Raw genomic sequence first — 26,682 nt, forward strand, 5'->3', positions numbered from 1 at the left:
GTCTTTTTTATTCAGTTTTATAACATTTAGTTGGAGTGTTCAGTCTATTAATATTAAATGTAATTACTGATGGAAATGGATTTAAGTATACCAAGTTACTGTTTGTTTTCTGTTGGTCCAGTCTTTTTTTGTTGTTGTTCCCTTTTTCTCCCCTTTTTGCCTCTGGATTATTTGAAAGTTTTTATTAGAATTCCATTTTAATTTACGTTTAGGCATTTTATCTTCAGACCTTTTATTTTGGTCAGTTACTCTAGGGATTATAGTATACTTCCCTAACTTTTCAGTCTATTAGAGTTAACATTGTAGCACTTCACAAAAAAATGTAGAAGCTTCATAATCCTATATATTTATTTACTTTTATTTACTTTTGCAGTAGTTATATGTATTACTTCTAAATACATTGTTATAATTTTTGCTTTAAGTAGTCTTAAGTATTTTTTAATTAGAAGGAATATATTCTTTTGTGTTTTATAATTTCTCTTAATATAATTTTATATTTATGAATTTTTATGATTTCATTTGTTCCTGAAGATACAGGAATATCACTTATCATTTCACTTAGCTTTCCTTTAAAAATTCCTCTTTTTTGCTTTTATTCTTGAGGGACATTTTTGCTGGATGTAGATTTCTGAGTTCACAGTTTGTATGTGTGTATGTTGTTTTTAAGTTGCTACACACTTTAAAAATATTCCACTATTTTCTGGTTTACATAGTTTCTGAGTGAGAAATGTGTGGTGTTTTGACTTTTGGTTCCCCTGTGTATAATGTGTCATTTTCCCCTGGCTACTTTCAAAATTTTGTAACTTTTATTTCCAACAATTTGACTATGATATGCCTAGTTTGTTTTCTTCAAGTTCATTCTATTTAGGGTTCTACTGAGCTACAGAGCTTCTTACATTTAGAAATTTGTATCTTTCATAAAATTGGGGAAAATTTCAGCTTTTTATTTTTTCAAATATGTTTTTCTGCTCCAACCTCTCTCTACCTCTCTTTCTGGGACACCAGTTACCTGACTGGTAGAATTTTTGGTATTGTCTCACATGTTTCTGAGCCTCTCTTTTTTTGTTGTTGTTAATCATTTTTTTCTCTGAATTTCAAGTTGGATAATTCACATTGATCTATCATCAATTTAACTGCCTTTTTCCTCTGTAATTTTCATTCAGCTATTGAACCCTTAAGTTATTTTTATTTCAGATATTTATTCCACTTGCTACCTTTTTATATTTTCTATTTTTCTGATGAGATTTCCTCTTTTCGTTATGAGTCCTTTCCTTCCTTTTCTCTTTCCCTTCCCCTTTCCCTTTCCACATTGAGCTTAGTTATAATTGCTGCTTTAAATCTTTGTTTGATGATACCAAAATCTGCTTCGCCTTGATGTTGGCCTCTGTTCATAAGAATGGCTCACATTTTTCTGCTTCTTCACATATCTAATAATTGGAAATGTATATTATGGATATTATGTTGTATATACTATAGAATATATACTTTTGTTACCCAATTCCTCCCTAGCCATATGTCTTCTAAACTGGGGAACCATATCTAGATTATTTTTCTACAAATCAATATTTTCTATACTACAAAAGTAGGCTTTGTCTGAAACTCAGATTATTGAACAGTAGTGGGAAAAGAGGGAGGGTGACCACAGACGAGTTTACTTTAGTACCTATTTCACTTGAGATTAGCACTGTGGTGACATTGCCCTTGTTGTAGCTGGTTTTCACTAGTATTAGAGACATTATTTTTCTTTCACAGTAAATTTTAATGGTTTCAAATACTTATTCTTCAATTATAATGCCTTCAGCTAAACACACACATACACACACACATGCAATCTACACACATGATCTTAAACCAAATCCCATGTAATACTTAATAGTGACATTGTTGTTCAGAAACAGGACAGAGATGTCAACAATTATCACTGTTATTTAACATTTTCCTGAAAATATTATCCAATGTATTTAGACTTGAAAAGGAAATATGATATTTAAAAGTTTAGAGAGTTCAAAATTATAATTACTTTTTTGGTAATGTAATTGCACAACTAAAAAATAAAAACTAATTAGGAATACTATTGAGTATAACATGAGAACTCTATACAAAACAAAATACAATGGGTGGATAAAACCATTTAAAAAAATAGCATCCATAAAAATACCTGGATGTAAACCTTAAAATAACAGTGAGGTATTATTTCTGCTAAAGGACATAAAGAAGACTGAATAATGAAAAAATACCCTATGTCTGCATGGGTAGATTCATTATTATAAAGATGTTAGCTCCCCCCATATTAATTCAAAATTCACTTTGTTCCCAAGAAAAATAACAGGTTTTAAAAATTAGACAAGCTTATGTGTAGCAAAAATAAACATGAAAATAGGAAAAAATATTTGAACAAGGAGTAATGGTCAATTATAGGCAGTTTGGAAGGTTAGATGCCCTAAACAATTCTTGCTGAAATAAATACTTACTGAAATGAAATAAATTTATTTTTTAATATGTCATTGAGCTAACAACCACAAAAACAAGGTAAACTAAGATCCCAAAAAACATTGTTAAACTAGAAATGCTGAGAGATAAATGGTAAAGATAGAATTTGTATTTTTGTAAAAGATAGTGTTTATTGATTTGAAAGAAAGAGAGAGTAAGCGTGAGCAGAGGGTGGAGGGGGGAGAGGCGGGGCAGAGAGAGAGGGAGAAGCAAACTCCCCACTGAGCATGGAGCCTGACATGAGGGCCTCATCCTAGGACCCTGAGATCATGACCTGAGCCGTAGTCAGACGCTTAACTGACTGAGCCACACAGGCACCCCTTGTCTGCAGTTTTATGCTACACTTCAGAGAACTTAAACTTCTATTAAAAAAATACAAATTTATTGAAATATAATTCTCAGTTCACTAAAGTGTACAATTCAATGGTTTTAGTATATTCAGAGTTATGCAACCATCAACACAATCTAATTTTAGAATATTTTTGTCATCCCCAAAAGAAATGCCATACTCATTAATAGTCATCCCATCCCTACTCCTCCAGCATTATTAGGCAACCACTGGCCTTCTTCTGTCTCTATAGATTTGACTGTTCTGGACATTTCATATAAATAAACTCATACTAAATGTGGTCTTTCATGACTGGTTTTTTTCACCTAGCATAATGTTTTCAAGGTTCATCCATGTCATAGCAAGTCTAACTATTTCTGGTGAATAATATTCCATCGTGTAGATATACCGCTTTTATCTACTCATCACTTAATGGACATTTGAGTTGTTCTTATATTTTGATTATTCTGAATTATTCTGCTGTGAATGTTTATGTACAACTTTTGTGCCAGCATATATTTTCATTTCTCTTTGGTATATATCCAAGAATGGAATTACCGGATCATATGACAACTCATATTTAACATTTTAAGGAACTGCCAAATTGTATTCCAGAGTCCTCAGGCTTTTACATACTCACAAGCAATATTAGGTTTCCAACTTCTCCACATCTTTATCAACATTTGTTAATATCTATCTTTTATTATAGCCATCCTAGTAGATATGCAGTAATAGCTCCTTGTAGTTTTGATTGGCATTTCCCTAATGAATAAAGATATTGAATATCTGTTCATGTGCTTATTTTCATTTCTAATATTCTTTGGAGAAAGTTGATTGAGTTCCTTTGCCCATTTACAAATTGGGTTTTTTTTTTAATTTAATTTAATTTTATTGTTATGTTAGTCACCATACAGTACGAAAACAATGAATCATGGAACACTACATCAAAAACTAATGGTGTACTGTATGGTGACAAACTGGGTTTTTTAAAATTATTATTATGGAGTTGTAGCAGTTCATTATATAGTCAACCCTTGAACAACACAGGATTTGGGATGCTTACCCTCTGTGTAGTAGAAAATTCACATTTAACTTTTTTTTAATTGAAGTATAATTAACATACAATATTATATTAGTTTCAGGTGTACAGCATAGAGATTCAACAACCCTATATGTTATGCTGTGCTTACCACAGTAAGTGAAGTTATCATCCATCACCGTACAAAGTTATTACAATATTATTGACTATATTCCCTTTGTTATACTTTTCATCTTCATATTTATTTTATAACTAGAAGTTTGTACCTCTTAATCTTTTTTTATCTATTTCACCTATCCCCCACCCAACTCCCCTATGCTCCCCATCAGTTCTCTGTATTTCAATCTGGGTTTGAAATACCATATGAAGTCATATGGTATTTGCCTTTCTCTGTCTGACATTTCACTCAGTATAATACTGTCTAGGTCTATCCACATTGTCACAAATGGCAAGATATGATTTTTTTTGTGGTTGAGCAATATTCCATTGTGTGTGTGTGTGTGTATGTGTGTACACACAAAATCTTCTTTATCCATTCATCTATGGATGAACACTTCCATTTTTTTTTTGGCTACTGTAAATAATGCTGCAATAAACATGGGGTGCATATATCTTTTTGAATTAGTGTTTTTGTTTTCTTTGGGCAAATACTGAGTAGTGGGACTACTGGATTATATGATATTTCTATTTTTAATTCTTTGAGACATCTCCATGCTGTTTTCCATGGTGGCTGCACCAGTTTACATTCCCACCAACAGTGCACTAGGGTCTCTTTCCCTCCACATCCTTGTTATTTCTTGTCTTTTTTATTCTAACCATTTTGACAGGTGTAAGGTAACATCTTATTGTGGTTTTGATATGCATTTCTCTGAAAAGTGATGTTGGCTATCTGTATGTCTTCTTTGGAAAACGGACTATTCAAGTCCTCTGCCCATATTTCAATCAGATTGGGGTTTTTTTTGGTGTCAAGTTGTATAAATTCTTTATATATTTTGGATATTAACCCTTATCAGATATATCATTTACAAATATCTTCTCCCATTCAGTAAGTTGCCTTGTCATTTTGTTGGTGGTTTCCTTCAATGTACAGAAGCCTTTTATTTTGGTGTGGTCCCAATAATTTATTTTTGCTTTTGTTTCTCTTACCTAAGGAGATGTACCTAGAAAAATGTTGGTAAAGCCAATGTCAAAGAGACTACTGCCTATATTTTCTTCTAGGAGTTTTATGGTTTGGGGTCTCATATTTAGGACTTTAATCCATTTTGAGTTTATTTTGTTTATGGTATAAGAAAATGGTACAGTTTTATTCTTTTGCATGCTGCTGTTAAGTTTTCCTAACATCATTTTTGGAGACTGTCTTTTCCCCATTGGATATTCTTGCCTCCTTTGCCATAGATTAACCGACTATATAAGCATGGGTTTATTTCTGGGCATTCAATTCTGTTCGATTGGACTGTGTGTCTCTTTTTGTGCCAGTACCAGACTGTTTTGATTACTACAGCTTTGTAGTAAATCTTGAAATCTGGAATTGTGATACTTCCAGCTTTGTTCTTTCTCAAGATTGCTTTGGCAAGTCAGGGTCTTTTGTGGTTTGATACAAATTTTAGGATTATTTGTTCTAGTTTTGTGAAAAATGCTGTTGGCATTTTGATAGGGATCATTGAATTTGTCAATTGCTTTGGGTAGTATGGACATTTTAATGATATTCTTTCAATCCATGAGCAGGGGATACCTTTACATTTGTTTTCATCTTTAATTTCTTTCATCATGTTTTATAGTTTTCAGAGTACAGGCCTTTCACCTCCTTGGTTACATTTATCCCTAGGTATTTCATACTTTTCAGTCCAATTGTAAGTGGAATTGTATTTATTTATTTATTTTTCTGCTACTTCATTATTTGTGTATAGAAATGCAACAAATACTTGTATATTAATTTTGTGCCCTGCAACATTACTAAATTCATTTATTACTTCTAATAATTTTTTGGTGGAGGCTTAGGATTTTCTGTCATGGCATCTGCAAATACTGACAGTTTTACTTCTCCCTTCCCAGTTTGGATGCCTTTTATTTCTTCTTATTGTCTGATTGCTGCAGCTAGGACTTCCAGTACTGTGTTAAAAAGTGGCAAGAGTAGACAGCCTTGTCTTGTTCCTGATCTTAAAAGAAAAGCTTTCAGTTCTTCACCATTGAGTATGATGTTACCTGTGGTTTTTGTTTTATATTGATTTTATAATGTTTAGGTATGTTCCCTCTAAACTCATTTTATTAAGAGTTTTCATCATGAATGGATGTTGAAATTTATCAAATAATTTTTGTGCATCTATTGAGATGATCATATCATGTTTATCCTTCATTTTGTTAGTGTGATATATCATATCACATTATTTGCAAATATTGAACCATCCTTGCATCCCTGGAATAAATTTCACTTGATTGTGGTGACTGATCCTTTTAATATATTGTTGAATGCAGCTTGTTAATATTTTGTTGAGTTTTGCATCTGTGTCCATCAGGGATCTTGCCCTATAGTTTTCTTCTTTGTAATGTCTTTGTCTGGTTTTATTATCAAGATATGGCTGACTTCATAGAATGTATTTAGAAGTTTCCCTTTTTCTTCTTTTTTTTGGAATAGTTTGAGAAGAGATATTAACTCTTCTTCAAATGTTTGGTAGAATTCACCTGTGACTCAATCTGGATGTGGACTTTTGTTTATTGGAAGTTTTTTTGATTATCTGTTGAATTTCATGACTAGTAATTGATCTGTTTAGATTTTCTATTCCTTCCTGATTCAGTTTTGTAAATTTCTATGTTTCTAGGAATTTATTCATTTCAAGTTTGTCCACTTTATTGACATATAATTTTTGTGGTAGTTTCTTAGAATCTTCTGTATTCCTTCAATTTCAGCTGTTATTTCTCCTCTTTAATTTCTGATTTTATTTATTTGGATCTACCCTTTTTTTGGTTTTGATGAGTCTGACTAAAGGTTTATCAATTTTATTTATCCTTTCAAAGAAACAACTTTTAGTTTCATTGATTTTTCTGTTGATTTTTTAGTCTTATTTCATTTATTTCTGCTGTTATCTTTATTATTCTCTTCCTTTTACTAACTTTGGGCTTTGTTCTTATTTTCTAGTCCTTTTAGGTGTAGGATTAGATTGTTTATTGGAGATTATTTTTGTTTCTTGAGGTAGGCCTGTATTGCTCTAAATTTCCCACTTAGAACTGTTTTCACTGCATCAAAGATTTGGACCACTGTTTTTTCATTTTTATTCCTCTACATTTTTCTTTTTAGAGAGAGCAAGCATGAGTGAGGAGTAGGGGTAGAGGGAGAGGGAGACTGAGAATTCCCAACAGGCTCCATACCCAGGACAAAGACCAGTGCGAGGGCCAATCTCATAACCCTGAGATCATGACCTGAGCCAAAATTGAGTCTGATGCTTAACCAACTGAGCCGTCCTGGTGCCCCCATGTATTCTTTAATTTTCTATTTGATTTCTTCATTGACCCATTGGTTGTTAGTAATATGTTGGTAGTCTCCTTGTGTTTAGGTTTTTCCATTTCTTTTTTCTTGTGATTGTCTTGTGGTTTCATATTGTTGTGGTCAAAAAGGATGTTTGATATGATTTCAGCAATCTTACATTTATTGAGACTTGTCTTGTGGCCTAACATGTGATCTATCCTGGAGAATGTTTCACGTATACTTGAACAGAATGTGTATTCTGTTGTTTTGGGATGGAATGTTCTGCATATTTCTGTTAAGTTATTCAAAGACACAAAGACACCATTTCCTTATTGCTTTTCTGCCTAATCTATCCATTGATGTAAGTGGTGTGTTATAGACCTCTACTATTATTGTATTGCTGTCAATTTCTCCCTTTATGTGTGTTAATATTTTTGTTTTATGTTTTTGGTGCTCCAATGTTGGCTACATAGATATTTACAATTGTTATATCCTCTTGTTGTATTAACCCCTTTATCATTGTATAGTCCCCTTGTCTCTTGTTACAGTTTTTGTTTTAAAGTCTATTTTGTTTGATATAAGTATTGTTACCCCATTTTGGTTTTTTTTCACTTTCATTTACATCATCTTTTTCCATCCTTTCACTTTAAGTCTGTATGTGTCTTTAGGTCTGAAGTGAGTCTTTTGTAGGCCACATATAGATGGTTTGATATTGTATTTTTATTTATTCCACCACCCTATGTCTTTTGATGAAGGCATTAGACCATTTACATTTAAAGTAATTATTGTACTGTTGACATTTTGTCAATTGTTTTCTGGTGATTTTTGTAGTTCTCTTTTCATTTCTTTTTCTCTTGCTCCTTTGTAATCAATATCTTTCTTTAGTGTTATGATTGGTTTTCTTTCTCTTTATTTCTTGTGTATGAATTATAGGTTTTTGGTTTGTGGTTACCATGAGTTTCATATATAACATTCTAAGTATATAGAAGTATATGTTAATTTGATGGTCATTTAAGTGTGAATACATTCTAAAATAACTTTATTTCTCCCTTCACATTTTATGTATATCTTATCATAATTACATCTTTTTATTTTGTGTACCCCTTAACTAATTTCTTAGATATAATTAACTGTATTATTTTTTTCTTTTAACCTCAAACTAGCTTTATAAGTGATTGCTCTATTATCTTTACTTAATGACATTTTTTTTCCTTTTGTGATTTTCTTCTAGTTTTGGCCTTCTCTTTTCCACTTAAAGAAGTTCCTTTAACACTTATTGTAAGGCCAGTTTAGTGGTGATGACCCTTTAACTTTTCTTTGGGAAATTCTTATTTCTCCTTCAATTCTGAATGATAACCTGCTGGATAGAGGATTCTTGGTTGTAGGTTTTTTCTCTTTTCAGCACTTTGAATATATCATGCCACTCCATTCTGGCCTGCAAAGTTTCTGTTGAAAAATCACTTGATAGCTTTATGGGACTACCTTTGCACATAACTATTTGCTTCTCTCTTGCTGCTTTTAAAATTCTATCTTTAATCTTTCTTTTTCCTTTTTTTATTTCAATTTTTATTTAAATTCTAGTTCATTAACATAAATGTAAAATTGGTTTCAGGTGTAGAATTTAATGATTCATCACTTACATATAACACTCAGTGCTCATCACAAGTGCCCTCCTTAATACCCATCACCCATTTAGCCCATCCTTCACCCACCTCCCTCCATCAACCTTCAGTTTGTTTTCTATAGTTAAGAGTCTTATGGTTTGCCTACCCCCTCTTTTTTTCCCTATGTTCATCTATTTTGTTTCTTAAAATACACATATGAGTGAAATCATATGTTATTTGTCTTTCTCTGACTTCTTTTGCTTAGCATTAATACATTCTAGCTCCATCCAAGTCATTGCAAATGGCAAGATTTCATTCTTTGTGATGGCCGAGTAATATTCCATTGTGTGTGTGTGTGTGTATACACACATACCATATCTTCTTTATCCATCGGTCAATGAAACTTGGGTTCTTTCCATAATTTGGCTATTGTTGATAATGCTGCTATAAACATCAGGGTGCACATGTCCCTTTGAATCAGTACTTTTGTATCCTTTGGGTGAATACATAATAGGTCATAGGGTCCTAGGGTAGTTCATTTTTAACTTTTTGAGGAACAGCCATATTATTGTTCACAGTGGCTGCACCAGTTTGATTACCACCAACAGTGTAGGAGGATTCTCTTATTTCCTGTGTTGTTAATTTTAGTCATTCTGACAGGTGTGAGGTGGTATCTCACTGTGGTTTTAATTGGCATTTCCCTGATGATAAGTGATGTTGAGCATCTTTTCATGTGTTAGCCATCTGGATGTTTTCTTTGGAAAATGTCTATTCATGTCTTCTGCCCATTTCTTAACTGGATTATTTGTTTTTTGGGTGTTGAGCTTGATAATTTCTTTATAGATTTTGGATACTAATCCTTTATCAGATATATCATTTGCAAATATCTTCTCCCATTTCACAGGTTGTCTTTTAGTTTTGTTGATTGTTTCCTTCACTGTGCAGAATCTTTTTATCTTGATGAAGCCCCAATAATTCATTTTTGCTTTTGTTTCCCTGGCCTCCCTAGTAAGAATTTGCTTCAGTTGAGGCCAAAGAGGTTGCTGCCTGTATTCTCCTCTAGGATTTTGATGGTTTCCTGTCTCACATTTAGGTCTTTATCTTTAATCTTGTACATATTTAATTATTATGTGTCATGGTGTGGACCTCCTTAGATTAATCTTGTTTGGAACTTTGCTTTCTGAGCCTGGATGTCTGTTTCCTCCCCCAGGTTATTGAAGTTTTCAGCTATCACTTTTTTCAAATAAGTTTTGTGCCCTTTTCTCTCTCTTCTCCTTCTGAGATGCCTATAATGAGAATGTTTGTTTACTTGATGTTGTCCAAGGTAGTCCTTAATCTATGCTCATTTTTTACAATTATTTTTTTCTTTTTTGCTGCTCAGGCTGGGTGTTTTCCATTACCCTGTCTTTCAGATCACTTCTGCACCTTCTAATCTACTGTTGATTACCTCTAGTGGATTTTCCATTTCAGTTATGGTATTCTTCAACACTAATGATGGTTTTTTATATATTTAATCTCATATTAAAGTTCTCACTGAGTTCATCCTCTCTTTTCTCCAGTCCATTGAGCATCTTTATGACCATTACTTTTGAACTCTATCAGGTAGGTTGCTTATCTTTGTTTCATTTAGTTCTTTTTCTGAGGCTTTGTCTTGTTCTTTCATTTGGAACATATTCTTCTGTCTCCTTATTTTACTTGACTTTCTTTGTTTCTGTGAGTTAGGTGCAACAGCTACTTCTTCTAAATTTGAAGGAATGATCTTGTGTATTGTCATCCCCTGTGTAGACTGTATGTGCCTGGTGACTTTGGTTGGTTATTTGGAGCAGTGGCTGTTGTGTACTATGGGTCATGGGGCACTCTGTGCTGGGAAATCTGGTGGTATGGATGAAACTGAAATGGGTATGGGCCAGGGTGGTCCTAGGGTCTCCACACAGAGAGTGACATGCCAGGACAGCTGAAGTGGGTGTAAGCTGTGTTGGGGGGCTGGAATCCTGGGACTCTACACAGAGTGCACCCTGGCAGGATGGCTGAAGCCAAAGTGGGTACAAGCTGGGATGTCCTGGGGCTCTCCACACAAAGAACACCCAAGCAGGATAGTTAAACCTGAAGTGGGTGCCAGGCAGGGTTGGGAATGGGGGCATCCTTGGGCTCTCCATGCATAAGGTGCCCTGGCAGGATGGCTAAAACTGATGTTAGTGCAAGTTGGGGTGTCCCAGAGTGATTCACACAGGGGGAACCCTGGTGGGGAGGCTGGAAATGAGGCAGAGTGTGACCCATGGGTTCCCAGTGTGCTCCATGCAGAGGAAGCCCTAGTGGAGAAGCTAGAGCCGAAGTGGGCATGGACCAGGGGTTTCTGGAGTGCTCCATGCAAGGGGTGCCTGGTGAATTGTCTGGAGTCAACATTATATGGGCCTGGAGTATTCTGGAGTGCTTTGCACATGTGTCACTTTGGCAAAAAGGCTTGAGCTGTAGTGAGCACTGACAAGGAGTGTTCCAGTGTGCACTGCACTGGGGCTGTCTTGGTGGGATGGCTGGGGCTGGTGTGAGCTAGGGGCCCAGGGATATTGAGGTGGTGGGCTAGCTAAGGTGACTGGATCCTGCTCTTGTTCATGCTATCAAGGTGGAGAGGGGAATGTAAATCATGGTGCTTGCCAGGCTGGAGAAAGTTTCAGCAGCTCCCTCACCATTTGGTGAAGTTCTAGGGGTTGACCTTTTATATGGTAGTTGCTCTTCTAAACTGTGGCTTTTTTTCAGTGACCCAGGCCATCAAGGGCTGGCATGGGCTAGGGGCCCAAGGCTTGCTGAGGTGGGAGGCCAACTATGGCACCTGGACCCTGCTCCCATCTTCATTTTCAAGGTGGAGGGGGGATCATAAACAGTGGTGCTTGCCAGCCCGCCAGCCTTAAGAACCTTTCAGCCCCTCCCATTTGGCTGGTTCCATTATATTCTAGTTGCCCTTTAAACCGTGACTTTTTTCTATGCCCCAGAACAGATGTGTCTGCTCATGGTTCCTTAGTCCTGTCCCTCCCCACTGTAGTTCACAGTGTTGGGGTTAGAGTTTCCCTTTGTTACTGTGTCTCCCTCTCTTGTGCTGTCTCTTTGTGGTCTCTATCTTTTGTTGTGCAGAAGCTGTTCAATGGGCTCTCAGTTCTTCTTCAGGAGGAATTGCTCTATTAGTAGGTGTAGATTTGGTGTGTCTATGGAGGGGGTGAGTTCAGGGTCTTCCTATGTCACCATCTTGGACCAGAACTCCCAAGTTCTATCTTTTAATGCTTAATCTAGCTTCTAGAAAATCATCTGCAAAAATCTGTAAATTTTTCTATCATAAAGTGAAACCATAATATTCTTAACTCCTACTTCATGTACTCCTACTATTCTCAACACTTCAAGTTTATCAATCACTTATTTGTTTATGGTACCTCATATTGTCAGTTTTATATATGCTTTGCTTAAACTAGTAAATTTTAAGTTTCCTAGTGGTCAGTTAGTTCTTTTTACTATGCCATTTAGTATAGTACTTTGAACATAAAGAGTAGCAATCAATGCAATTTTTATAACAATTTTTTACATAACATATAAACATATTTCAATTATTGACAGGCAATGAACATAATCAAAGTTGAAAACCTTCAGCCAAAAATTAATTATTGGAGTTGGAAATTGAAGTAAATCATTAATTAATTAATTAATTTAGGTATTATTCCTTTTTACTGAAATTAGTGGATAATACTAATGTGCACTGATTGAAAAATTGTAATTGCTCACACACACACACACATATATATAAACAACAGCAAATATACTGTCTTGATTTGATTAATACCTTGGCAATTATTAGAGAAGAAATGGATCAAAAATATATCAACTGAGGAAAATGGGTCTCTTTCCTTATTGTTATTTCCTTCAGTTCTCTCTGTTCCCACATGTTACCCAAACCAGGAATCACCAACCAGGTGTTTCTTACCCCTAAGACCACTGCTCAGAGTAAGTCCCTGAGCCAAAGTTCTCTCTTTGTAAGGCATCATGATCTACATATAATGTCAGTAATTCCTTTTTATATGTAATACAGATACTTTTAAATCTTTTTTACAGTGTGAATTATTATGACCAATATTTTATTATTGATTGCTTCTTTAGTTGACATAGGGTAAAAGAAAGAGAAAGCAAATTCAGAAAGCATGCCATGGAGCAGATAAGGTATGTTATATGCTGATACCCTGCCCTTTAAACAAATTAAATTATTTTGACATCCTATTTGGATTACGATTGTGCCATTCTGAAGCTATCCTGAAAATTTAAACTTAAATGCACATAAACGTCTATCTACATGATAGGTATCTGTGTCTATAAACAGTTGTGGCAATACAAGAATAAATAAGGGTACTTATTAAAATAAAAAAGAAACAAACGTATCACAAAAATGTCAATTTTATCAAAATGAGACATAGAATTATAAGCAAAATCACAACTGAAAGATGTTATATGCATAAGTAGCTTTACTTCCATTTCCTACTCTTTTTGATCATTTTTCAAAATCCGTGGAGTCTAAACAACATAACCTTTCCCTACAAGAAACTATTTTTATGCAAATACAGAACATTATTGAAATATACCATCTTTGTTCATTGTCTAATGGGCTTTCTATTAAATGAATTTGATGAAAATGCAATGATTTTGATAGTCTATCATAAGTTTTAAATGGCAAGTCTTTCTGCATGAGAAAAGGGTTTGCTTGTATCATAGATAAAATCTATAATGGGCCTAGTATGGATTTTCATAATTATGTATTTCATTATGCAGATAAGTATGCATGTGTATGTGTCTTTAATTCTAAAGTAATCTTAAAACTTAAATAATTAAAATAACTTTATATGAGACTAGATTTATACTGGAGAAAGTTTATGTTTGATAAGTTTACGAATATGATAAGTTTACAAATAACTTTATTGCTTATATAGCAGTCAGTTATTAGGATTCAACAAATATGTTAGGATGCATAGAATTGTATTTATCCTATTATGAAAAACACGTAATTACCTTATTTTTTCTTTATATTCTTTTAGTCAGACTTTTGAAGTTGTCATGGATGTGTAGAATTTAAATATGATTTAACAAAATCCTTTTTCTTTCTTTAGGAAAAAGTCAAAGAGAAGGAAGAAAATCTGAATCTTGTAAACCAATTCTTAAAGTAGAATACAAGACCTGTAGAAACAGGTATGCATTTTTTACTTTGGGTGATATGGGACAATATATAAGAAACAGACAAGAATGGCAAATAACCTTTAATAATCATGTATTACTTAAAGTTTCTTATAATTATATAAGTATATTAACTGGCTAAATCCTCTTCATTGATAATAACACTTCCTTATTGTTTAATAGGAGTATCTATGATATTATTATGAATATTATAATAGCAATTGCTAATTATTTTAACTTTCTATGAATATTCAGATGAGTATTATGTACATTAATTTTAACAATGTCGGGCTTTTGGGCCATGCACATTACAAGTAGCAATCATTTAATATTATTAAGCAGAAGCATACCTATTGGTATTGCACATGAAAGAATTAAATACATAACCAAGTCTCTGTACTTTAGGATTTCACATTCTGAACTTGCAAAGATTATAGTTAGTTGAAAAGATAAACAGTTATATATGTTAGCATAATAAAATAGTACTAAATTTTAAGATATAGAAAATTAAATTGAATAATAATATACAATAAAATTTTATCATGTATATATAGCAGCTTTATCCTATAAATCAAGAATGTTCTTTTCACTTACAATAATTATTAGTGGCAATATTCTCTTCTAGAATTACCATAATTACAAATCTTGCCTAAACTTTAATTTTATTTTAACTCTAAATTGGATAATTCTATGTTATATTACTTACATGTTCACACGGGAATGTATTCTCAGTATTATAGATGCATTTAATGTTTGTTTATACCTGCTCTTTGAAAGATTTAATAGTATAAAATAATGGCCATTTTTAATGTGTTAGTTCATATATATATATAAACTATCATATGGTATATATTTATATATATATTTTTTATGTATATATTTTTACAATAGTTTATATATATACATATATATGTGTGTACATACACACAATAGATCAATACCTCCTTAGTCCAGCCGAATGTTACTAAACATAAGTAGTAAAAATGACCAGTTTTATATTACCATAATTAAAGTATTAAAACATTTTAAATTTAATTATTATGGATGGACACATTTTACATAGGTTATTATATATGTTTATATATGGAAACATTTTACATATATACATATATTGTTATTATGTACACATATTATTAGTTATTACTACTTAGTACACACTGTGCAACTTGTTTGGTGTACTAAAATGAAAGAGAATACTGCCTGCTTTTGAACCTGTTATAGTCTAGTAGGAGAAGTAAGGCCATAAACTAGTGGTTTCCATGTAACATGTGAGGTGCTTTTATAGAGATATGCTATGAGAGCACAACAAAAGGACACCTAACCCAGCCTAGAGAGAAAGGGGAAGAGAATGGTGAAGAGAGATCAGTAAATTTCTTCTTAGGAAAGAGGATACCTGAGATGGGCTTAAGGGATAATAGGACGGTGGCACACAAAAAGTAAGGAAAGGGTGAAGGTGAAGAGAAGATACTTTAGGAATCAGGAATTCAAGTCAAGGCAATGTAAAATAATTATTAAGATCCTTGGCATATGGGGTAAGACAGCTATGTGACCTTGAAATTTTTAATTAACTCTTTTAAACTTTAATTTCCTCATCAATTATACCTATCTCATTGTGATGTTTCTGAAGAATAAATGAAATTATGCATGAAGTTTGTAATGTCATAAGTTTGATGAGTGGCACATAGTGGATTTCTTGATAAAAAGAAGTTATTATTGTCATCATCAAAGCAATGATATTTCACATTATTGAAATTATTCCACTGATCCTAATTTAATGATTTATTCTAGTAATTGGTAACCCAATTTTGTATAGAAATAATTCTTCAGATTTCTAATGTGAAATAATTATATATTATTGATCATAATTACTGTCATCCCACTTACAGTGCACTTTAGTACATTGTGTGTGTTTGTTGTGATTACTACTATATTAGAAAATTCACCTTTAAAAGCAGTGGTTCCAACTCTCAGAACACAAGGAGACTAAACAGCAGAGGAGCACCAAAGTTGAGTACTAAAAGGTATTGTGACAGTAAAATGGGCCATAGCTTGGAAGTGACAATAAATAGCTATATTTCTGCTCCATCTAGTGCACAGTAAACTTTGTGAAGTCAAAAATTGGGATGGCTGTGGCAGGAGCAAGAACTTTAAGAAGAGTTCTACCAAATATGCTGCAGCAATAGAGTCTCTTAAAGATTGCATAGGTAGCAGATGCAAGGGTATGTTTTCTGTTTTTATCTTAGATCAACCATTCACAAACTGGCTTTATATTTCTAGGGATAAACAACCATTCTGCTTAGGAATCATTGGTCTCCAATCACCAAATTGCTTATTGGTGCCCCAACACCAATGGCCTCTAGGCTTAATAAATTTGTTCTATTCAGAAAAAGGAATAATGATCTCTCTACCTGCTACCACTAACATTATCAAGTTTCTGTAATTAATAAAAATTACTTTTTGCTAGTCTTTTAATCCCTTTCTATCATGGCCACCTATTGATAGACTTCATATGTAAAGTTCTCTAAGCCTCAGCATATCCATCTGTTAAGTGAGAATAGTAGTAGTTTTCTCATTGGGATATCATAAGGATTCAATACAATAATGCAAGTAAACTTCTTCACACAATACCCAGAACATCATAAATACTCAACAAATGTTATTTTATTTTATTTTTTTTTAAAGATTTTATTTATTTATTCATTTGAGAGAGCGAGAATGAGAGAAAGAGAGAGCACATGAGAGGGAGGAGGGTCAGAGGGAGAAGCAGACTCCCTGCTGAGCAGGGAGCCCGACACGGGACTCGATCCTGGGACTCCAGGATCATGACCTGAGCCGAAGGCAGTCGCTTAACCAACTGAGCCACCCAGGCGCCCTCAACAAATGTTATTTTAGTATGTACTATATTATGTTGCACTGTTTATTGCTTAATCTTGTTGCCTTCATTGAGAAAAAATTTTAATGCTTTTTCTATATTTATTTTACAAATTATACAGTAAAATATTTTTTCTTTTGCTGTACAATACTGTGGATTTTAACACATGTATAGATGCCTGAAATCACCACCACAATAAGAATACAGAACATTTCCATACCCCCAAATTTCTTTCCTGCTGTTCCTTATAGTCGTACTTTTCTCCACTTCTAACCCCTGACAACCATTGATCTGTTCTCTATCACTGTAGTTTTGCCTTTTTAAGATGTCATATAAATGCAGTTATATATTATGTAACCTTCTGATCCTAGCTTCTTTCACCCAACATAATGCCTTTAGGATTTATCCAAGTTGTTGTCAATAATTTTTAATTTGGGGGTGCCTGGGTGGCTCAGTTGGTTAAGCCTTCAGCTTAGGTCATGATATTAGGGTCCTGGGATCAAGTCCTGTATTGGGCTTCCTGCTCAGTGGGGGGCTTGCTTCTCCTTCTCCCTCTGATATTACCCCCACTTGTGCTCTCTGGCTCTCTCTGTCAAATAAATAAACAAATAAAATCTTTAAAAACTAATTTTTAATTTGTATTGATGTTTTCTTTATGTATGAAGACACTGTTAATTATATAGTTATTTATTTCTTTTGTAATAATCCATCTGATCAGTATGCCCAGATACACTTGTAGTAAAGGAGTCAGTTTAGTGTGGTATAACATTTATCAAATTGTGTTCCTTTGATCATTAACTGTATTCATGGAAAAATAGGAATCTGTAATCAAATATATTTGAGAGATCTAAGAAATTCTGGGTTATATAAAAGTAAATTGGATTCTTTACTGTATAGTTTCTTAGAATCTTTCTTTGCTATATGGCCTGAATTATAAAATTTCAAAAGGGAGATATGGTGTGCAAGTGTCTATCAAATTTTAAATTAAAAACTATTTTTCAGGGATGCCTGTGTGGCTCAGTCGGTTGTGTTTGCCTTCAGTTCAGGTCATGACTCCAGGGTCCTAAGCAGGGAGCCTGCTTCTCCTTCTTCTCCCCCTGCTTGTGCTCTCTCTCTGTCAAATAAATAAATAAAATCTTTTTTAAAAAAACTTTTTTTCAGAACATTTTTTAAGTTATATTCCACAGTTTTAGAAACATTAGACTAGAAGTGAAAAACGTACTTTAGAGTCTGGATTTGAATCTTTATCCTTCCACTCCATAGCTGCTTGACTCTAAACAAGTTCACCTGCATTAATCCCAGAGTCATCTGCTACGGGCAGTATAGATCACTGTTTAGGAAAATAGACTTTGAAATCTGACAGATCTGTTTTCTTTTGGGTTTTTCTGCTTAGTTGTTACTTAACCTCATTAATAAAATGAGGATTATACTTATGAGAATTTAATGTGATAATTAAGTATCTAATGCAATTATTCATGAGTGGTTTCCTGAGCATTTCCTGAGGAATTAACTTTTTGTTCAGTCATTCAATAGTTTACAAAGAAGTGCATATATATCAGCAATTAACTTTAGACCCAGTGTCTGATGCGGAGTCATAATAAAAGCAGAAAAGGTTTTGCTTTCTTCCAATATTAGAAAGGACATATTTTCCAATGTGCTTACCAAAAAAAAGGGGAGAGTAAATTGCTTCTTACCCTATATTTGGATTAGCAGTAGGAGATGAGATTAACTTCACCCCCTTTTACGTGGAAAAAATAGATATTTATGACCTTATTAACATTTGGAGCAGATAGTTAACCTCAATATGTGTGAAAAGATATTATGTTCTCTAAATCATGACATTTGTTGTAAAACAAAGCAACACAAAAAGGTGCAAAAACACTTACTCATTTCATTAGAAATGACTTTTAAATCTGGAAAAATCTTAATAATACAAGCATTTATTTTACAGGAAAAAACTTGCTGCTTAGTACCACCATTACTAGGTTGGTAATTTAGTATGCCAAATTACTGAAGCAAGACTAACATCAACTGATATAGGACTCAAGGAAAATAAATTAGAGTATTTTTTCTTATTTAGCTTACAACTCAAATATTTATGTTAAAACATTAAGACAGAATTATAAATAAAAATCAGTATAGATACTTTATATGTAAGTTTTAATGGAAACTTTTTAAAAAGCTCTTTTTTGTTCTTGTTATATAGCCAGCCTAAGATTAGCAAATGTCCCATTGGTAATGTTTGGTACCATGTACAGTACAAAATGAAAGAGAAAGGGAAATTTATAAAGTGATTTTTAGAAACTAGTAGATTCTTTAGTGAATAGATGGAAATGAATTATTTAGAGAAGCATAGGTTCTCAAAGAATTTGGTAAAATAAGTGTCTAGTTCTTTTTAAAAAAATTTTTGGAGAATACTTTCAGTTTGGTATTTACTTATTAAATATACTTCATCAACATATTTTCTTTTATATACATAAACTAGGGATACAGGTATTAATTTGAGAAAAGTGAAAAGTTATGACACTCTTTCATAACTTTCTGACAGCTCTAATATTTTATAGTCATCTCAGCCCCGCTCAATTTATCTAATTGTATCTTGCAACTAACAGGGCGTAAAAAGTTTGATGTTAGTTTTAGTAGCTAAATAGAACTGGCTGACCCAAGGTAAAATTGGGAAGATCACATTTTTTGTCTTAGTTTTCTCCATCTTTTTATCATAACCCTTTCCCACAGATATTCCACTACGTAGAATTTTCATGTTACGTTCTACCACTCTGGGCTTGCTATTGTTGCATTTAATTTTATATTGAAATTTGCCTCCTTTATCCCTTAGGAATTTTGGACCCCACATGCCAAATGGTTAATATGATAAACTTACATAGCTTAATATTCTAATGGTAGTGATATAGAGTTTTGGGAATCAACTAATACATGTGGAGATGTCCTTTTGACTCAATGAGTACCTCTATTTCCCTCCAACTTCTCTACCTTTTCCCCAACACACCTCATCACCTTTAGACTGATTCATTAGTAATTTTAATGGTAAGAATTCACAACCAGAAAAAGGGAAATGGTAGAATAGTAAGTCATTTGGGTGAGATATTTTGGACTAAGAAAGATATTTGCTGTCAAATTGTGTTGTGTATAATCCCTACCAAACTTATTTTTCATTAGCTCAGTCCTATGATATTGTATCATCTTAAAGGACTTCTCAATCTCATTAACTTTTTTTTCTATGTAGTGAACCATTCATAATATTTTCTGGTGGATTGTCCTATGACAAAGCTTGCAGAAGACCAAGTTTAACCATCATGCATGGAAAAGCAATTACAGTGCTTGAAATGGATCATCCTATTGTTGAATTTCTTACTTTATGTGAAACACCCTATCCAAATGGTAAGTAAAAAAAATAAATGAAACTATTAATGTTGAAAATCATTTTTGAAGTAAGTTCCTAATGAAATTAAGCTTAAATATTTTTAGTTTTGGCAGCTGACATCCACTGTGGTACAACACTGTGAGCTACAGGTGCTGGAGCAGGTTCTGCAACTGTACCTACTTGACAAACTGGAAGTAAGACAGATGTAGTACAGCAGTGCTGGAGTTTCAGGTTCTTATATCAGGTAAGTGCTTTAAACTTTGATAAGGATGGTGGAAGCTGAGCTGGGAGGGTCCGATAGGGGTCCAGGGTGAAATCACTTGGGGAAACTGAGGTCTCCTAATAGCCTCTCCTAGACCAGCTCCACCCATCCCATTCCAAAACTAATCAAAGTTAAAGCACTTACCTGATATCAGTGATCTATAACTCTGGTGGTAGTGCATCTGTTTCACATCTGGCTTTGCTTCAGATGCAACTGCAGCACCTCTGATTATTCTAGGATTGCTGATGTGTGGTTAGTGATTTATTTCAATTTTGAGAATAATTTAGAAGGGCTTTTGGGAGGAGAGATGCATCCTGAATATAAAGACTTTTTGTAAACATAAAAACTAAACTTATGTGCAAACTGTATAATGAAATCTAATAATAATGAAATATATTAGTAATCTAAAAACTGAGACGGGTGAAACATAAAAAGCAAAATATGAGTTTATGATTAAAACAACATAGTATGTATGTGTGTATGTACATATATATATAAAACTACAATTTCAAGAGGGAACATATATAAGAGAAAGAATACTAGACTTGGAGGCACAGTATTTGGTTTTATGATTTAGCTCTGTCATTCACTAGCTGGGTGACCTTGGGTAAATCATTTTACTTTTATGAGTTAGATTTATCGTTTTTAGAAAGAGTATAGTAATAACGCCACATGACTATTGGAAGGCCAAAATGAGCACACTTTGTAACTATGAAGATCTATAAATTGTTTTATTACAACTGTATTAATTTGCTTTAAATTCTTTAGTTTCATATTTAAAGATGGGATAAATTAATATGAAATAACAGTCAATGAGGCACTTTATTTCCAGAGTTGCTGGGACAGACAAGTTACCTGTGTTGTTAATTAATCAACAAATATTTATTGGATGCTTCTATGGTCTCAGTACTACAAGGACTTATTGACAATACAGATGAAGTATGAAACTGATCTCTGATGTCAAATCACATAAAATCTAGTTGGATGAGGGAGATAATTATGACTTAAGTTTAAAAAATATAACACTTAAGTGCTGAGTTATATGGGTCAGAGTTTAAATAATATACTAATTTACAGGCTAGTAAGATAGTCAATAGCTAAAATATTCTCACAAAACTTCATGGAAAAATAAGCTTTAGGTAGACTTTGAAGAATGACTTGGCATTTGAAAAGGATATTGAGTAAAGGTTTTAGAATTTGTAAGGTTTGCTAGAGTGAGATCAACTTAGAGAAAAAACTGAAAGCCTTTTAGAGGTATTTGGAAATAGGGAACTACAGAAGAATTTTGAGAAAATATTAAGGTGAAAGAAAGCAATGCTTTTAGTAAAATTTACCAAAAAGGAGTTTATGGGTTTGAACAGACATTGAAATCTTAAATTCCAGATTCCAGCTGGGAGGCTTTTGTGACAATGTTCGTTAAAATGGTCAAGATCTGAAATACGGGGCTGCCTGTAGGAATGGAAAGAGGAAACCCATTGAATTTGGTCACCAGTTAGGTTTAGAGAGTGACATGACAGATGAGTTAAAGCGAACATATTTTAAGAATAGTGGTTTAAGGGGTGCCTGGGTGGCTCAATCAGCCTGGGATTGAGCCCTGTGTCAGGGCTCCCAGCTCAGCAGGGAGCCTGCTTCTCTCTCTCTCTGCCCCTGCCCCTCCTCTTGCTCATGCTTACTCTCTCTCTCTCTCAAATGAATAAATAAAATTTTTTAAAAAAAGAATAATGGTTTCATATGCAATAATAACAGTTTTTGGAAAGAGAAGAAGATAAGTCTGATTATAAGTCAGTAGAGTCAGCAGAAAAAGAGAAAGAAAAGGTCTTTAATATTTATTTATGAATTATCAGAATATAGATGTTCTTTGGAGTTATGAGAATGAATGATAAAGGAACAAAGAACAAACAGAAGACCAAAAGCTGAATTTAGGAAAATGCCTCCTATAAAAGAGCTTAGAGAAAAATATATGTGCCAGTAATAGAGACTGTGTTTGATCTCTGCAACCACACATTTTTATGTGTGTGTGTGTGTCTGTATAAGTTTCTAGACATCAGTGGAAATGTTAGGATAATTTCTAATAATATTAAGTAAATTATAAATATATTGTAACTATGTCTAATCACTTCCAATCCACATATATGTCTTTGTTTTTCAGAGTAGTGATAATGACAATGGAATTATTATTTGTCAGGAGCTAAGAGAAATACTTTACTCAGTAAAATATAAATGTATTTTATTAACTATTTCTGGCTAAAACAATAATACATGAAAGCTACAGAAAAGATCCTACAATCCACATTAGTATATAATGAAAACTTACTGCCCTTCCAGAAGCGACTATTTCTAAGTTTATGTATTTTCCCAAAAAGTTTATGCATATGCCTAAGTGTACTTATCTATGTATACATTATCTCTTTTTTGTGCAAATGAGAACATATTCCATGTGCTATTCCATATTACACTTTTTTTCACTTAGTGTATTTTGAGTATGATTCCATACTAGCAAATATGGAACTTCATTCTTCTTTGCAGCCACATAATGATAAATCTTACGCATATGTTACACAAATAAATTTATTAACAGTTTTTAATATTGATAAATCATTTGTGACATCTGACAATTGAATTCAACTTGCTTTTCAAAGAACATAAATACCTCTTATCTCAGGGGGTATTGCCCAGAGTAACTAAGTAACTATACTCAGAATTCATCAATTTCACATTTACATTTAACTGTATCTGGTCCTCTACAAGCATCATAACTAATGCATTTCTCTTCAGAGAAATAGTAATTGTTATAGAGCTTTTTACCTGTAGGGGGCTAAGGTTAAAATACTGAGCCTGCTCAAAAATAAACCAATCTGATAGAGGAAGTGATACTGTTGGCATCTATTGAGCATGTACTATGTGCCAGGCTTTGCCTTAAACATCTTCATATACATCTAATCTTCATAATAGTCTAAGGTAGTTATTATTTTGCCATATCAATGGATAAAGAAATTGAATTAATATAATTGAGCTAATAAGTTAATGAATTTGCTTAAGATCAAACTGTTAATAAATAATAGACACAAAATTGAACCTAATACTGACTGACTCCTAAAGAAATCTTTTTATTCAGAGATTACTACAGTACACCAGGTATTTCTACAAAGGTGAAACTTTTGCTACCAGTTTTTATTATTTGAAAAGAAACAATAATAATCTAACAGATGTACCTACCTAAAGTGATAAAATAGATATAACTACCTAAAATGATTATGAATTTTGCTTATTCATGCCAGTGTCTCAGCTATTTTATTTTTGTAGCAGTTGCTTCCCAATCAATGATTGCCCTGGAGAGAAGACAAAGAAAAAATGTAATAGTATAGAACTCCAGTGTTCCTTCAACTGAAAACTAAACCAAAAAACAAACAAACAAACAAACCCCAAACCCTAAAAATCCTAAATTCAGAAGTACTGAAATAATGTTGAAAACTTAAAACAGCTCTAAGAGATCAGGGAAAAGTGGAGGAAGCCTCAATTTGAGAACAGATTAGGTGGCAAACAGTATGAAGACTGCATACTGTCACATAGACATGCCAAACAAGGGTATACTCCTCAGTTTTGGGGTTTCTGTTTCTAGTTTTTCTCTTGTAGCATGTGACTTATAAATATGATAGGTTCTACAGCTTCTCAAGACTATAAAGGCTTGTGAAGGACTATGAAGGCCATCTTTTCCAGTTTCCCACCTAAGACTTGAATACTCTGAATAAAATTCCCACTAAGTGATTGTTGAGCTTTACTTAAGGTAGCTAGTAGAAACTGCTGGAATAATGAAAACAAATGAGAATTTAGAATCAGAAGGTAAAGTTCCAGCTTTTTCAGTTAACTAGCTTTGTAAATTTGTGCCAATCTCATAATCTCTTTGGACTTCAGTTTTCTCTATGAAATGAAAAATAGTAATACCTGTTCTAGCTGAGAATCAAATATCATGTATGTAAGATGTTTTTGTAAATACTTTTTCCTTAAATTGAGAACACTTTAACTGTGCCTTCCCTTTGTTATTCCCTATTATAGATGGAAAGCAGTGTCTTCCCTGACCACAATAGCTAAATCAGTGCTCTCCCACCAACCACAAGTCATTTCTTATACTATTACCTTTGAAAAGAATTCTTTTCATAGCTCACATTATTCTGTGAATTTATCTTATTTGTTTAGTTCTTCATGGTTTGTATACATCCCTGGGATGTAAACTCCATGAGAATAAGGACCTTGTCAATTTTATTTTCCATATATCCTTTGTTCTGAGAATAGTTGCTAGAACATATTGAAAGGAGGAGGGGGGCGGTTAAAGTTTAGGAATTTGAAAATCCTAGACTAGCCTCAGATTCCTTGCCTTTTTGAGGTATATACGCTTAGGGACATATCTTTAAGTACATGTTAAATCATATTGAATTGAAATTAAATTTTTTGGTATAAGGAGTGTTGCTCTCATAGGGAGGTGAAAATGTATCACAGCTCAGGAAGGCAGAACTACTATTTCCTTAGAACATCTCCTTGTACCTATAAAATCAGATCTAAAATGGAAGGTTATGGAAGAATAAGATAATTGTTTGTGAGACAGAGGTGACAGACTCTCTTCAAATAATCTGCTATCACCACCTCATGATTATTGAGAAATGTTTAACTCTATGCCTACTCAACTTTTCATTTTCATATTCCCTATAATGATCTTAAACATTAAGTCTGAGAAACACAACAGTATTTTTCAAAGTGCTCTTTGTTACTTCTTACGTTGGCTCATATTTTGGTCTTCTGAAATCATTTAAATAACATTTGTAAGGAAATAAAGGAAATGAAAATTTGGTGCTTTTATAAAATATGAAATATGAAAACTTCCACTTTCTATTTTTTACTTGTAGAATTTCAAGAACCTTATGCTGTTGTAGTACTTCTGGAAAAAGATCTCATTGTAGTTGATCTGACACAAAGCAAGTAAGTTGTTCATTTACAGATTAACACTATTTTTATACTCTATTCATTACAATTAAAATACAGGAAGACGTTATAGATAACTGGAAGTATATGTTAGATGATAAATATTCTTTGTGTGGAATATTGTTATGCTAGAATTGTAGAAATGTAATTGATTCAATAATGAAAACTAAACCAGGAGAGTTTAGGAAACACAAAATTGTAACTTATTTTAAAGGCAACACCTGATGTTTGGAAAGATGTATTTGGAGACTCAGGACACATAAAATGGATCACGTTTCTGCTGTTAACCTAAGCAAACACAATTGTTATGAAAATTTGTACAGTGTACTATATGGCCATCTGCTAGACTATTGACTAAAGGAAAATGGTACATGATAAAAATATTACTGAACTATTGTAGCAATAATACAGAAGAGCAGGATCTGGAGGGTAGAGAAGATGGAGGCCTTCTTTCACTTTCTTTTCTTCCTTGTTATGTTGTAGGCAATGGTAACAAATATAAAATATAGCTATTAGAGTGGTGATCTCACCTCCATTACATGGACAGTAAAAGTAGATGAAATTGATTAACACTGTCTTCTTGCTACACATTTTCATTGTAAATGATGATAGGCATGAAACTGATTTTCCCTCACTTTATTCCTTTTTTAATTGAAGTATATTTAACACAATGTTATATTAGTTTCAGGTGTACAACATATTGATTCAACAATTCTATACATTACTCAGTGCTCACCACAATTAAGTGTAATTACCATCTGTTGCATTACAGTATTATTTCAGTATTATTCACTATGTTCCCTGTGCTGTACTTTTCATCCCCATGACTTACATATTTCATAACTGAAAGTTTATAGCTCTTAATCCCCTAAAGTGATAAAACAGATATAACTACCTAGCCCATTGTTTCCCCTTTGGCAATCACCAACTTGTTCTCTGTATTAATGAGTTTAGTATTTTTGTTTCTTTGCTTGTTTTGTTTGTTAGATCCCACATGTAAGTGAAATTATATGGTATTTGTCTGTCTGACTTATTTTACTTAGGATAATACCCTCCAGTCCCATCCATGTCA

The 26,682-nt window shown here is 33.2% G+C and overlaps 1 protein-coding gene across 8 annotated transcripts in view; it reads left to right on the plus strand.

The window, feature by feature from the left end:
• Positions 1-26,682, plus strand: part of STXBP5L (syntaxin binding protein 5L) — a 428,903-nt gene that overhangs the window by 226,475 nt on the left and 175,746 nt on the right. For all 8 annotated transcript variants that reach the window (XM_078066497.1, XM_078066496.1, XM_078066495.1 and 5 more), the window contains exons 10-12: positions 14,057-14,135; positions 20,237-20,391; positions 25,535-25,607. In XM_078066497.1, the coding sequence (XP_077922623.1) occupies positions 14,057-14,135; positions 20,237-20,391; positions 25,535-25,607 (307 nt within the window). The remainder of the gene's footprint in view (positions 1-14,056; positions 14,136-20,236; positions 20,392-25,534; positions 25,608-26,682) is intronic.

This window comes from Halichoerus grypus, chromosome 1 (assembly GCF_964656455.1).
Source record: "Halichoerus grypus chromosome 1, mHalGry1.hap1.1, whole genome shotgun sequence".
Classification (NCBI taxonomy): Eukaryota; Metazoa; Chordata; class Mammalia; order Carnivora; family Phocidae; genus Halichoerus; species Halichoerus grypus.